This window comes from Protopterus annectens, chromosome 17.part0, assembly GCF_019279795.1.
Source record: "Protopterus annectens isolate FY-2018-M chromosome 17.part0, PAN1.0, whole genome shotgun sequence".
Taxonomy (NCBI): domain Eukaryota; kingdom Metazoa; phylum Chordata; order Ceratodontiformes; family Protopteridae; genus Protopterus; species Protopterus annectens.
The window spans coordinates 65602726-65619103 of NC_056751.1; the positions used below are offsets into that span (position 1 = coordinate 65602726).

A 16378-nucleotide genomic window follows, 5' to 3' on the forward strand; every position below is an offset into this window, starting at 1 on the left:
TGGAAATTCTTGATTTAATATTGAAACTGTGTTACCTTGTACATTCGATTGATTGTCATTAACTGTACCAATAGCAGCTGATGGAAAACATCACCCATTCATTACATCCACAGCTGCCCCTGTAGTATTTCTTACTATGTTGATGTTAATCTGACTGCTGTTCGTGTTACTGGTCTCTTCATTGGTTAAAATGCTTGGCTGGCTCACAGAACCACTAACTTCTTTTTCTTTAGCCATTGAAGCATTAACTTTTTGTGTTAGTGTATCGACACGCCCCAACAGAACCTGAACCAGAGCAGTCAAGTTACCAATGGCATCATCTTGTGTGTTACAAATGGGATTATTTGTAACTATTTCTTCTTGTGTAAACATAGACTGCGTCGCCGCTCCATTCCCACTTGCCATAACGTTAAACAAAACACAAATCAACCAATTAAAAACTTAAAAATGAGAAACAAAAGCAAAAACGTTTATTTTTCATTGAATAGTTAGGTTAATATTAAGCTGTTATTTTGTTTTCACTTCTAGGTTTGGAGCGTTAATGTTGCTTTAAATTTTTGAATTTGACAATCAAAATTGCTCTGGTTTAATACATGTTTAATTAAGTGTATATAAGGAGTTCTTGTGTTTTATTCAACTGTTTTGTCTGAAGAAGGCCAGGTATTTACCTAGTCGAAAGCGCTTACAATAAAACAGTTTTTTAAAATAAGTTCAACCGTAGCCGGCTTCTATTGCTCCCGTTTTTGTTTTGAGTTTATCTCAGATGGAATCTCTTCTCTATAATAGGCCCTGCATCTATTCTGTCTTTCTCTCCAGGCTTCTGTGATGTAGCTATCTATCTCTGCGGCTTTATAACCCCTGCTAAGGAATTCAAGTTTAAGGTTTGATAGTGTCCTTTCCAAGTCAGCATCATCATTAAATAGCCTCATTATTCTGAAGACCTGCCCCTTAAGGACATTTTTCTTAACATGTCGAGGGTGCATACTACCGTTATGTAGGATATTATTTCTCCTAACCGGCTTTCTATAAAGGCCTGTATGTATAGTATGCAATTCCCCTCTACTAATCTTCACATCTAAAAACTCAATATCACTGTAAGGAATATTTATATGTGAATTTAAGGAACCTGGTGGTAGTATGCAGATATGCAATAAAATCATTCAGGTGTTCAACAGTACCATCCCACAACAAAAAGACATCATCTACAAAGCGTGTGTACCATTTGCATTTTCAGCTAATGCATTATTGGATAAAACATGATCCATTTCTCATTGAGATAAGCTATTTCCTTTGGTTACTCTCTTCATGGGAAACAGTTCACAGGTCTTGTTGATATCTGTTCCACTAGAGCTGCCACCTCTTAAGGTGCCTTTTTCAAAGGTTTGGAGTCTAAATCCAATTTAGAAGAAGCAACTTGATCTTCTGTTCACACCTTTACTAAGTATTATGATATTGATGTTTTTCCAGGGCTAGAAGTGGATTTGCTAGATCCATCTTTCAAGAAATCTTAGACCCCAGCTCAGCTTCTCAGTCTACCTCCCTCTCCATTTAGGTAGTTTTGGGAGTCTTCCCATCAGTTAGTAATACTGAAGCAGTGATCTAAGGAAGGTCATAGTACAGTTATGTAAAAACTTACCGTAACAGTAGATGTCCAATTGATCACTGTTGCAGTATTACATCTCAACCTCCTTTCCCCCTTGCTGCTTTCCACTCCTATCCTTGGCCATGATAGACAAGTCTTCCCATTTTCACCCTTTTCCTGTTGGCATGTATATAACTTCTATTTTGGTATGCGGTTTGCCTTTTCTTCTTCAGTTTCCATTTCTTTGGTCTGGGGCATTATGTTCTGAGGTAATTTATGCCTCTATATCCCTAATATACCTCCCGACTCTCTCACAGTTAGGTCATGTATCAGATGTATGGCACAAGTAAAAGGCTCCCAAGCTTTGGTACACTGGCTGGATGTACAACTTTCTTGGCAGGTTACCACATCAGTTACTAATACTACAACAGTGATCAGTTGGAAATCTATTATTATGGTAAGTTCTTACACAAATGTAATGTTTTTTCAGATATGTACAGCTGGGATACTGATGCTTTGGGCTTTGGCTGTAAATACTAGGGTTTCTCCCTCCCTACATCCTCCTTAGTGATTAACATGAAGCCTTGGTTGTGCCATATATCTCAGACAGCCTGACATCATACAGGAAGACAATACTCTCTTTCGCTAAGAAACTGAAGTCTGCTAAGTGCCTCCTTCAGGAATATTACCCACAAGTTATGAGTTATGGAGATACAAGAATGGGTCAAACACCTAATGTCATGATGAGAAGATCACACAGCTGTACTTTTCTAACTGTTCTGCTAAAAGGTAATATATTTTGAAATACGTAAAGTGGTGATTTTCTTGCGTTTGTGTCAAAGATTTGACATAATGTATATAGTTTGACTTTCATTGTGTTTTTTTTTTCAGGAAGCCATACAGTCAGCATTTGATGCAGCCAGTAATTATGCAGATACATTTGAACAATTCTACTTGTTTTATAAAGAAAATGAAAGTCTTGATTTGGATGAACTCAAAAAACAAGAGCATGGTACGTAAGTTTCATATGAAAACAATTAAAACTCTTAAAATGTGTTATCTATCTTTTTTCATTCTACAGTTTGTTCTAAGAAAAGCAGGATTTCCCAGAAGTTATGTTCCTAGTACAGATAAAAAACAAAGTGAGTATGAGTGGTAACTCAAAGAACCAGTAAGAACCAAAAAACACTCAAAAAACACCAGTACCAGCAGGAGAAGAAAGGACCACAGTGGAGTAAATGATTTAATAACAATTTCCACACGAACAATGTACAGTCCAACAAATAGTTCACAAGGACCACCAAAGTAACAAAGCACAGTGGATATCAAGTTGGATAAGCGCTTTCGTCTGTCTCAATATAGACTATCAAACCAAGAAGTGCTTATGACCATTACAGTTTAACTAGTGGCTCCAATTAACCCATCAGTCATTTAAAAATACAATGTCCCAATTAATAATGATACACTAAAAATAATACACCATATACAAAAGCTATTTTTTTAAAAAAACATTATAAATTAGCAGCTCTCTCTACCAGAATGGGTTTCAGGGACAAATGCTCATTCAAATTTCAAATTGTTACCCACTTTGTAAGTAAAAGTTGGGCCTTTCCCTAGAGAGCTTACAATTTCATTATTACATTCCAAAATCACCCAGTTTCTGTTTAATATAGTTCTCACCTTTTTACCTTTTTACCAAATGAACCAAACTGGGTCAACATGGAATTAGTATAACCCGACCTAGTAGGAGAACATTTGTCTGTGTTCAATGTGTCACAATGGGTTCTTAATATTGAATCATCCTGCCCAAGCAAGGGTTTAAATCTGGAACCCCGTCCTTCAAAAATTTCTACACATATTGCTTGAACCAAACAATAAGGGTAACCCCTTGATGTAAACATCTGCACCAAAGTGGCCAATTCCCTTTCCAAAGTCTCCTTGGTGGAACACATTCTCGCCCCTCTAATCATCTGCCCCTGGACTAAATTTCTCTTTATATTTATGTTATATTTATATTTATATTTATATTATATTTATACTTGAAATTCTTTTTTGAGCACCCAATTGTTAAGAGAGATGAAAGGGGTACGAGACCATGTGGGAGATGTAAGTACTGCACATATGTGGTCAAAGCACTAGCTATAGAGATGGGGGATCCTCCTTCTAGGGTTAGGTTAGCTGGGGGTAATTGCAACACCTGTGGACTTGTCTATATTAGTGTTTGCAACACCTGTAAAGGGTTTTATATAGGAAAGATGGAGAGGTCCCTCAAGAAGAGAATATATGAACATTTATATGCAATTAATACTTTAAACATGAATAATGCTCTTTGTAAACATTTTCTTACTTGTACAGGATTTACTGGCTTTAGATTTGGCATTTTACAAGTGGTTCTTAAAAATACTAGAGGGGGTAATTGGGGTAACCAGGTGGATAAAAGTGAATTAAAATGGCAGTTTTGTTTAAATTCATACCAAAAAGTTTTACAAACAGACACACTAAGCGAATCCGACAATGAACTGCTAAGGCAAGAGAAATCAGGCACAAGTGTCAGCCGGTAGCAAACAGTTTAATAGTAAAGCGTACAATGTACAGACTTCCTCAGACAAAAAGTTCAACATGCATAACTGTTTAAATAGTTAAAAGCAATTACTCAATCAAATACAATAATTAATTAATAAAGCACCTAAGTACTTTTTAAAAAACCCTCCGCTCATATATAGCTTAAAACAACAAGGGTAACAACAATGACAAAGGTATCAAGCTCTTCAGGAAAAAATGTTAGTAACTGAGGTTAACAAAGAATTTAAATTTCACATATTCTTAAACATTATACATTACATTTCATTATCTAAGCCACAACTTAAGTTGTCATCCTTGAGGTGTGGTTACTGACTAAAATAATAACTTGAAACTATCGTTATAGTCAAAAATTAAATAGCTCACTTTACATAACTAGACATTGTCTAGTGATGGCAATCAATAAAACAAACCGATGACATTCACCTTTTCAAACTCTGCAATTTTAAAACACTACTGATCGAACACGTCTCATTTAAGCCTGGAAATATACAAGCATTAAGCTTGATTTGCCATTTTAATTCTAGTTCCTCCAATAATAAAGGCATATGTGCCCCCCTTTTGTTAATTGTCACCTGATCCAATACTAAGAATCTAAAACTATGATTCACATATTCAGATACATGCTTAGCAAGTGCATTATCAGGTTTATTTCTACTTATCGCGTATTGATGCTCATAAACGTGCTCACGGAGCCTACGTTCTGTTTTACCAACATAGAACGCAGGACATCCTTGGCACAACGCTAAGTAGACCACCATTTTGGAATTACAATTAAATCTAGATTTTAATTTATATTGATAGTTCTGTATACTGACCCTATTCGTCTCTAAAATATATTTGCAAAAATTACAATTTTGACATTTGAACATACCCACTGTTCTAATAAAATTATGCATTGGTTGTTCCAATAATGATTTCAAATTTTTTCCCCTCCTAAAAGTGACAGTGGGGAGTTCTCCAACCTTTGCATAAATAGATGGGTTACTTTTAAACAATGCCCAGTTTTTCTTAATACTTTCAATGCATTGATGACTAAATGGGCTAAATGTTAAAATGAGTTTCATCCCCATATATTTAGTGTTGATTTGATTAATGTCCAAGCAACCCTGTGGAACAGCCTGGCTATTAGTCATAATCTGAAGTACATGACTTTCCTTAAAAGTCAATAAAGGCTTATAAGTCCCATTGAGTCTTTTAGTCGTGACTTCATTAATCAATTCTTCTAATAAGATGATAGGGTACCCCCTATGAGTAAACATGTTCCTCAATAGTCCACATTCTGTATAGAAGTCGTCGTCCAAGGTCACTATACGGGCTGCCCTTACCAGTTGTCCCTTTATTACTGAACGTTTCTGGTATGTCGGATGGCAGCTCGAGTAATGGAGAAGAGAATTCGAATATGTGGATTTCCGATGTATATTAGCCTTAAAGCTGCAAGTCTCACTATTTTTTGATAGTAAAATATCCAAGTAGGCAATAGATGTAAATTTTAAAAAATCGGTTGAATTATTAAATTTGTCTAATAACAAATTACTAAACGCTTCATCACCTTTTACTAAAATAAATATATTGTCCAGGTAGCGTGTATAAAAAACAATATATTCCATGACTTCAACCGCCTTGAATACAAATTCTGTCTCCCAATATGCCATGACTGCATTGGCTCCATAGCGACCCCGACTTTTTGCAGGAAGTAATTCTCATTAAACATAAAATAGTTATTATACAGGATGATTTCAAGCAACTCCGTTACTACGGACATTTCCATATTAGAAGCCCCATTTTTCTTAAGAATTAAGGTAACCCATTCAATACCAGTATCATGGGAAATGCAAGTATAGAAGTCCTTGACATCTATAGTGATGAAATTATATCTGTTGTCAAAAACTAAGTTATCAATTTTTTCCAAAAAGGACCAGGAATCTTTACAAATCTGGGTTTCCAAGGCCAAGTATTTCCGTATAATAGAATCTGGGCATTGTTTAAAAGTAACCCATCTTTTTATGCAAAGGTTGGAGAACTCCCCACTGTCACTTTTAGGAGGGGAAAAAATTTAAAATCATTATTGGAACAACCAGTGCATAATTTTATTAGAACAGTGGGGTATGTTCAAATGCCAAAATTGTAATTTTTGCAAATATATTTTAGAGACGAATAGGATCAGTATACAGAACTATCAATATAAATTAAAATCAAGATTTAATTGTAATTCCAAAATGGTGGTCTACTTATCGTTGTGCCAAGGATGTCCTGCATTCTATGTTGGTAAAACTGAACGCAGGCTCCGTGAGCACGTTTATGAGCATCAATATGCGATAAGTAGAAATAAACCTGATAATGCACTTGCTAAGCATGTATCTGAATATGTGAACCATAGTTTTAGATTCTTAGTATTGGATCAGGTGACAATTAATAAAAGGGGGGCACCTATGCCTTTATTATTGGAGGAACTAGAATTAAAATGGCAAATCAAGCTTAATGCTTGTATATTTCCAGGCTTAAATGAGACGTGTTCGATCAGTAGTGTTTTAAAATTGCAGAGTTTGAAAAGGTGAATGTCATTGGTTTGTTTTATTGATTGCCATCACTAGACAATGTCTAGTTATGTAAAGTGAGCTATTTAATTTTTGACTATAACGATAGTTTCAAGTTATTATTTTAGTCAGTAACCACACCTCAAGGATGACAACTTAAGTTGTGGCTTAGCTAATGAAATGTAATGTATAATGTTTAGAGGTTTAAGAATATGTGAAATTTAAATTCTTTGTTAACCTCAGTTACAAACATTTTTTCCTGAAGAGCTTGATACCTTTGTCATTGTTGTTACCCTTGTTGTTTTAAGCTATATATGAGTGGAGGGTTTTTTAAAAAGTACTTAGGTGCTTTATTAATTAATTATTGTATTGGATTGAGTAATTGCTTTTAACTATTTAAACAGTTATGCATGTTGAACTTGTCTGAGGAAGTCTGTACATTGTACCGACGAAAAGCGCTTTACTATTAAACTGTTTGCTACCGGCTGACACTTGTGCCTGATTTCTCTTGCCTTAGCAGTTCATTGTCGGATTTGTTTAAATTCATGCCAACCCCCCTGGGTTAAATGAGCATTTGTCCCTGAAACCCATTCTGGTAGAGAGAGCTGATAATTTATAATGTTTTTTTTTTAAATAGCTTTTGTATATGGAGTATTATTTTTAGTGCATCATTATTAATTGGGACACTGTATTTTTAAATGACTGATGGGTTAATTGGAACTAATGTTTAAACTGTAAAGGTCACAAACACTTCTTGGTTTGATAAAGTCTGCATTGAGACAGACGAAAGCTCTTATCCAACTTGCTATCCACTGTGCTTTGTTACCTGGTGGTTTGTGTGAACTATTTGCTGGACTGTATATTGTTCGTGTGGAAATTGTTATTAAATCATTTACTCCACTGGGGTCCTTTCTTCTGCTGCTGGTACTGGTGTTTTTTGAGTGGTTTTTGGTTTTTCCTAGTACAGATGTTTACCTCCAAACATTTATCAGTTACATTTTTATTTCTTACTTGGTACTTTTTATTTTCATTATCTTTTTTGTGGAGAAATTCATATAGAACACTAGAGTAAGAAAAGTCAATGCTAAATATGAGAGGGAAATACTCAAAAGCATTGCTCTGAGTAACTATAGTTGCTCACCGTGGGACATCCAGATGTTAATAATATATTTTTATTTCTGATGTTTGTAATAGAGACAAATAGTTATTCTGTTACTTGTTGAACAAAAGCAAATGGATATCTGTGGTCCTTCTCAACAAATAAAGAATAAAAGGGCAGTTTTGTTTTGTGACTTCTTTGTTTGCAGCCCTCTTTATAATACACTGCATAGCTAAATTGCTCATGGATATGACCCAAAAGGTTAGGATGTATGTGGCCACTTCCACAAAGAGGCCAGTCACAAGGGGAGTCCCTCAGAGGTCTGGACTGGCCCTACTCCACTTTGGCATCTACTTCTCGGAGGTCAAATCCAATGTCAAAGGCCTCTGGCTGACCAAGTTTGCACATGATTTCAAACTGTGAGTAGTCATAGAATCCCCCCCCCCCAGGATGAGAACACCCTTCAGGAATGTCTAACACACCCATCACTTGGTGCCAAAGCCATGGCTGAAAACTCAGTGTCAAGAAACGCATCATAGTACCGTTTGGGATGTCAACCACTCCAGGTAATCATATCATCAATAAAATACCTGTAAAAGTTAATTCACTAATCAGGGGTCTGGGAGTTCATGTAGATTTTAATGTAGCTTTTGATCAACATGTGTCCAAGGTAGTAAGAAAATCCTTCTGTGTTGCTCAACTTATATGCAAGGGCATGGCATCTAGGTCTAATGATGTCATTGTATCTGTGTACTTGGCCCTCATTGTACTTATCATAGAATATAATGCCCCTTTGGTATGTACCTGACCAGACACATGCAGCAAGTGGTATGTCCACAAAGTTTCCTTTCAAAAATAATGCAGGGAGTAAACATAATGTCCTACACTGATTGCCTCAAAGTCCTTTCTCTTTACTTTATATCATGGAAACTACCGAGAAGCGATCTTTACATGGCATACAAGGCTTTGCTGGACTATGTTTAATGATCCTTTTGAGCATCCACAAAACAAACAGCATCAGAACTACTAAGTCACTACTAGTAGTAAGGTTCAAAATCTATATTTAAAGTAGTTTGATTATTGATAATATATATTTTTAATTATTTAGTAGGGAATTCACTTCTGTCCCTACCACGAATATGGATTTGACTTAGGTACTTTGGAATTTGAAATTATATGTTAGAAAATTGAATTTTGCAATTTTTTTTTTTTAATATGGCAAAACAATTGTTAGGTTGTAAAGAGTTAAGAATATACGTATAATCCACCTTTACATCCATCATTGAATTTAATTGAGAAATTGTGTGAAAGGGATAAAAGAAAAAAAATTTAATGAATCGAACAATTTTTATGTTTGTAATCTTCTGAAGAATGAGAGACATTTGCTAAAAGAAGTAGTGCAAAATAAAGAAACACAAATTATGAAGCCTGATAAAGGCAAAGGGCTGATTGTGATGAATAAAATAGATTATTCTGGCAATATGTTTACTTTATTAAATAATGATTGACAATATATGAGAGTTTTAAAACATGAAATATATGTGGCATATTTCTGAACTGATATGTTTCTTCAAGATTTGTTGATACAAGGAGATATAGACTGTAAATTATATAAATGTTTACAAGTAGATTTTCCAATAATTCCTGCTATATTTTGTATCCCCAAAATACATAAAATATTGATAATCCACTGCTTAGACCAATGGTTGCAGCAGGGGTACAAAGACACACCCGCTAGCTATTTATATTGATAAGAAGATGAAACAATTTTGTCAGGATTTGTGAGATTTTTCTAGGCAATATAAAGCATATATTTTATACTGATGAGTGTTTATAAGTAACCATTGATGTGGTTGATATATTTTCATGTATCCTGCATGATATAGGATTGATTTTATTTAGGGAGGCACTTATAAATTGTGAATATCTGTCTGAAAGAGAAATTGAAATTATTTGGGATTTTATGCAGATGGTATTATTACAACATTTTATTTATTTATTTTATTTATTTTGAATTTTAGACAAAAGAGTGGCCTAGTAGTAGGAGTTAATTATGCTTCACTGTATGCCAATATAGTTATGTGGTATTGGAACAAAATTATATAAGGAATATTTAATTACATTTTTACAATTTTTAGATGCTATATTTATAAAGTGGAAGGGAGCTGAAATTATTTAGAAGGATTTTAGTAATTATTTGTACAACGCCACTGAATTTTTACATTTTGCATTTACATTTCTAAAGAAACAATTAATTATTTGCATGTTTTAATTAGCAAGGATTGTTTAGGACATACATTTATTTCTAATTTATATAGAAAACCAACATTTTCAAATAATTATGTACACTTTCAAAGGAACTATCCATATAAACAAAAAAGAAGTTAAGTGAAGAGGCAAATGGTTAGGTTAGCTAGAATTATTCAGAAGATGGTAACCTTAGAGATTAATTAAAAATACTGATTATGATATTTTTAGAGAGGAGATACCAGAAGAAGTTACTAATTGAAATGAAGGATGCTATTTTGAAAAATAGAAATATTAGATTTAACCAATTATTTGGGAAGAGTTTAAGGTTTGGTGATAATATGAATAATACCAAGATGGAACTTTATGAATGTATGGTTTTAAAATTTGGAGGTGAAAGCCATAATATTAAGTCCCATGTACTGGGTAACTGGGAAATTATTGAAAGTAAGTTCTTAGGGGAGATACCTCAATTTACTAATAAGAGAGACCAGAATGTTAAAGAAAAAATAAACATGATGCCTATACTAATAAAAGAGTACCTGATAATAAAAATGAATGGACACTAGGAAGTGTGTCTTGTGTTCACAGTATAGGTACATTTATGAAGGAGAAGGTTTAGTGTTAAACACTTGTAAATATCCTTTTATGTTTTCCCAAAGATTTGATAATAATTTTAAGGGGCTGGTATATTTGGTGTTTTGTAATGATTGATCTGATATTGTTAATCCTTGTTCATTCCTTATGTGTGGGTAGTCGGTTCCGGCCTCGGAACCGAGCCGGCCATCTTCCAACCTTGCACCAGCTACAAACTTTCGAGCTAAACTCTTACCCAGAATTCCCCTGTCCCTGTTACCTCAGATTTCGTTTGCCGCATCGGCATTTGGTCGTGTTAAGCTACTTCTTTTGAGCTAAGTACAATATTTTTCTTCATACCTAAGTTCTAAGGCAGCTTTTTTCACAAAAAAGTTATTAGATAGTTATATCTTACCTTATTGCATTTAGCGACAGCCTTTTGATCCTTTTCAACTATTCTTCTTCTCTTCTTACCGCGAGGTGATTCCTTTTTTTACCGTCATTGGTAAACCCTTTTCCTTTTTACCTTCTGGTATTTCTTGTACCATTGCTGGTATTTTTCTGGTTTCTCCTTCTTTCCTTCTAACTATGGCAGATAAAAAAGGTAGTCCAATGTTTAAAAGATGTTTGGATTGTGGCCATAAATTACCTACTTCAGATGCACATTCCCTATGTGTCTACTGCTTGGGCGTGCCTCACTTAACAGTTGACCTGCCTTGCGGGATTTGTAAGAACGTTAATTGAAAGGAAAAATAAATTAATATTGAAGGGGCTACTTAAATCTCCCTTTTCAAAGGCTATTTCTGGATCAGAGGCTTCAACCCCTCCAAGATCCCATAAGAAAAAGAGTGATGAACAAAAAAAGGCAAAGTCTCTTCCTTCGTCCCCAGCTGGGGACTCTCAGGAACCAAGACCTAAGAAAGCTAAGCTTTCCAGTTCAGATTTGATATCTTCGGCTCCAGCGCTTTCGGTGCCTAGACCTTTGGCACCAAAGCCATTGGCGCCATCTGCAAATTTGGCACCGACTAGTGTGCCCCATACTGCATTGGTACCGAGGAGCTCCTCGGTTCAGACTCCCTTACCGGCACCACTGTTCAGTCAATGCAGACTGTTACAACATTGATGGATGTTTCAGCTCCCATTCCACTTTCGGCTCTGACAAGTTACCCGGCACCGACTACCCTCTCGTACCGACCATTCAGTTTTTGTCACCAATGTTTTTGGCTCAGGCCTTAGCGCCAACAACCACTTCGGTACCGACCTCATCGTCGGTGCAGACCATGCCTTCGGCACCGATGATTTCCTCGGTGCAGACAGCAGTAGTTCAGATCATTAAAGCTCCATTGTTTTCAGTGCAGACCTTCCCCGTGGTGGACACCGAGCTTGCTCCTTCCTTGGATAGACCTGACTCTCCCTCAGCCATGTCATTGAAATCCACTAGAGGCCTCTCTGAACACGATGTGTTGCGTCTTGTGGATCAATTGCATTTGGCCAGAGGTATCCTGCCCCCCAAGACCTATCCTTCCTCAGGAGGTGATCAACCTTTACCAAAGACTCCTACTTATTCTCCTCCTTCATTGCCTTTGAAGCCCCTTGATATAGCACAGACTTCCCCCACTATGGTTCCCTTTATGGACCTCACTAAGGAGCTGCAGTTGCCTTTGTGGCAGGAGAGTCTTACCACAGTCCAAGATGTCAGCTGTGGCATACATACTTTGGCGTTTCATAGCCATCCAGGGACTCCGGGTCGGCAGACTGAGCCACTTGGGCGAGGGGTGACCCCTACCGTGGGTCCCCACCCCTCTTCAGGTGGACCAGCCTTCCAGCTAATGGAAAAGGCTCTTGCGCTGGTTGGCAATCCTGTGCTATCACTCTCCTCTGGACTGCAATGTACACAAGCCACTCCTAGTGGACACCGGGCGCAAGGGCCTCAAGACATACTCCCACAGGAGACCCCTTTTGCGCTGTCTTCCCCAGCTTCTGTCACTGAGGAAGATCATCAAAATAACTTGTGCAAGAGGAAGCACATGGACTCCACAGAGGAGTCCCTTACTGAAAACACAGACTTTGATGATGGGGAAGGGTCCCCTTGATCACCCTCTGAGGTATCCTTTGGTGATATCCTTGAAATCCTTAAACAGATAGGTGATTGGCAGCCCTCTAACCCGACCTCTGAAGAGTCTGTATTCCTGCAGGCCTTTCGTGCCTGCCCCCCTACCTCCTGGGATACTCCACCTGCCGATTAACTTGTCCGGCTCATCGTGTAGCATGCGTGGAAGGCTCCTGACACCGTTGAGGCCATTTCCTGGAGGCCAGATAAAATTTTGTCCCCTCCTGCTAGTGATCCCCATTGGTCCAAAGGTCTTCCTGTAGATGCCTTGGTGGTGGTGGCCACAACTAAAAAGGACCTGGCGGAAGAAGAAAGCCAGACTGTCCATCTGCCCAACAAAGAGTCCTGGGCTCTGGACAGAATAGGGAAGTGTACCTTTGCATCAGCAATCTTTGCAGTCATGTCCTTGAACTATATGGCACATTTTACCAGGCTTCAAAGAGACTTAATTTCTGAGCTCTCTGAAGCTTTGGCTGGAGCTGTGTCTGATGAGGTCCATGGCAAAGTGGCTAGCCACCATCGAATCGATATCTAACTCCTCCATGCACCTGATATCTCACACATCAGAAGGAGTAGCTAGAGCGGTGGGTTCAGGCATTGTTCTGAGACGCCATGCCTGGCTGCGCTTGTGTAATTTTGCGGAACCCTTCAAGGCTTCCTTTCTCAATGCTCCCATTGAAACCTTTTCGTTGTTCAGACCCAAGGTTAAAAGCACACTGGCTAGATGTGAACAGGATGGTAATACCCTTTCTGCTGTGGGTGTCCATTATTCTTCCTCTCAATGGGCTTTCTCCAGAAACCAGAAGAGTGGGAAGATATGGCACAAAAAGTCTCAAGGTTCTTTCCGTTACACACAGGCCGTGTTCTGCCATAGAGGCAGAGGGGGAAACTCACAGGGAAGATGCCCCTTTTTGGGCAGAGAGGGTCCACGTAACCAGGGTTCCAGGGATTATTTTCCTGACCAATCCTACCAGCTTTCCTGAAGAGTGGTCCAACTGCTTTCCTGTGGAAGTGGTTGGGGGTCATTTCTCTTTGTACCCTTCTGCCTGGCTAACCATTACCACCGATTCTTGGGTACAAAGGATAATAACCAGAGGTTATCATATCCCCTTCGACCTTTGTCCCACTCCCCTAACAAGTTTACCTGATATTCCACCCAGTCAAAGGGAAGAAGCAGCATTAGAGATTTCAAAGCTGCTAAGAAAAATAGTCATCCAAATAGTCCCTCCAGACCAGATAGGATCCGGATTCTACTCAAGACTATTTTTGGTGCCAAAAAAAAAAATGGGGACTGGAGACCAGTTTTGGATCTCAGTGTATTGAACAAGTTTGTAAAGGTACAGAAATTCCGGATGGTCACAATACAGTCTATACTTCCGTTTTTGGAAAAATATGATTGGATGTGTTCGATAAATCTTCAAGATGCATACTACCACATAAAAGTGAACAGGCCATCAATAAGATTCCTTCATTTCCATGTGGGAGCCAGTCATTACCAGTTCAGACTACTGCCCTTCGGACTCTCTACAGCCCCCAGAGTGTTCACAAAGTGCATGGCAGTCATCACAGCTCACTTGCAACTACAAGGATTCCAGGTGTTTCCATACCTAGATGACTGGCTCATCTCCGCCCCCACCAGACATGTATTGGAAGAAGCCCTGGCATACTCTCTTTTCACTGCAGAAAGGCTAGGCATAACCATAAACTGGCTAAAATCCAATCTCACCTCATCTCAGTCCACGGAATTCATAGGGATCATCTTGAACACAAAGAATTGCAGAGCATCCATTCTGGAGCACAGAATTGTAAGGATAAAGCAGCAACTGATTCTAATCCTTTCAAGGGAGAAATCCACCGCTCATTATGTTCTCAAGTTGTTGGGTTCCATGGCAGCCTCCATTACTATTGTCCCCCTGGCCAGGTTTCACATGAGGCTTCTACAATGGCTACTGCTCACCCAATGGTATCCCTTTCAGTACCCTCTTTCAGCCAAGATTCAGGTAACTCACAAGTGCAAGCAAGATTTAAATTGGTGGATGGCGCACAATCCATCACGATGGTCTCGCCCCTTCTCCCCCCAACAGCCCAAGGCTACAATGACCACGGATGCCTCCCTGATGGGGTGGGGGGGCTATTATAGTACAGACAGTCCAAGGTTCTTGGTCCAAAGTGGAGGCCCATCTGTATATAAATGTTCTAGAGCTGAGGGTGGGGCTTCTGGCATTGCAAGCATTCCATCCCCTGCTGCCATCTGGGACTATTGCAATACAATCAGACAACATGGCAGTGGTCTGGTACATCAACAAACAAGGTAGAACCAAATCTTACCCTCTCTGTCGAGATGCCATGAGGATATGGCAATGGGCGATGGCTACCAACTGCATTCTTCTAGCAACACACATTCCCGGGAGTTCCAACATGATAGCAGACAGACTCAGCAGGTGTATTCTACAACCTCACGAGTGGTCCCTGAATCCTTTGATAGCGTCGGAGATTTTCAACCGCTGGAGTCTTCCCTGCTACGACCTCTTTGCGTCCCCGAACAACTACAAATGCAGCAACTATTTCTCCCTGATTCCCCCTCCGGGACAGTCACCCAGGGACGCTGTTATTCCACAATTGGCTCTCGGGTCTACTTTATGCATTTCCACCTCTCCCTTTCATTCCCCAGTTTCTGAAGAAAGCCCACCGATTGAAGAGCAAAATAATCCTCATAGCACCATATTGGCCTCGTCAGATTTGGTTCCCCTTCCTTTGGCCTCACCTGCTAGATCAACCGTGGATTCTCCATCCAACCCCAGGGTTGATCTCCCATCTGTAGAATCTGATTCACCCCAATTTGAACAGCCTGAAGTTCACAGCTTGGCTCCTCCAATTCCTTTGATTGCCAGGCAGAATGATCTTTCTTTGCCAGTACATGACATTCTTATTGCATCTCATAAGTCTTCCACCAGAATTACATATCTCAGCAAGTAGAAAATATTTACTATTTGGCTGAAAGAAAAACTGGTAAATCCTTTTCCAGCACCAGTGTCGATAGTACTGGAATATCTGTCTACCTTATTTCAATCCGGTCTATCTGCCTCTACTATTAGAGTTCATTTGGCCGCAATATCTAATTTTTATGATGGTGTCCAAAACTCTTCTTTTATGTTACACATATTATGCAAGACTTTCATAAAAGGCATGAATCATCTAAAACCCCCTTTTAGAGAACCTACTCAGTCATGGGACCTGTCATTAGTTCTACAAGCTTTGACAATGCCACCTTTCAAACCAGCTTCTTCTTGCGACCTCAAATATTTATTATGGAAAACTATGTTTTTGGTCGCCATTACTTCTGCCAGACGTATCTCTGGACTTCAAGTCTTATACATCAAGAGACCATATTTGATTTTTCATAGAGATAGAGTGTCATTGAGAACTAATCTTTCCTTTCTGCCAAAAGTGATCCCTGAAATGTCCATTAATCAAACCATTGAATTGCCAGTTTTCTTCCCCAATCATTCAAACAGAGGAGAGTATTGCCTACTTACCTTAGATATTCACAGGCAAATTTGCTTCTACTTGAACAGGACTAAGGCTTCTCATAAGTCAGACCAATTATTTTTGGCCTATTCTGGACTTAGATTGGGATGTGCTGTTGC

General features: G+C 38.4%; 1 protein-coding gene across 1 annotated transcript in view; it reads left to right on the forward strand.

The window, feature by feature from the left end:
* The window catches only part of DNAH6 (dynein axonemal heavy chain 6), a 5071261-nt gene that overhangs the window by 535603 nt on the left and 4519280 nt on the right, over positions 1 to 16378 (forward strand). The window contains exon 13 of the mRNA XM_044059309.1: positions 2474 to 2594. Coding sequence (XP_043915244.1) covers positions 2474 to 2594 — 121 coding nt within the window. The remainder of the gene's footprint in view (positions 1 to 2473; positions 2595 to 16378) is intronic.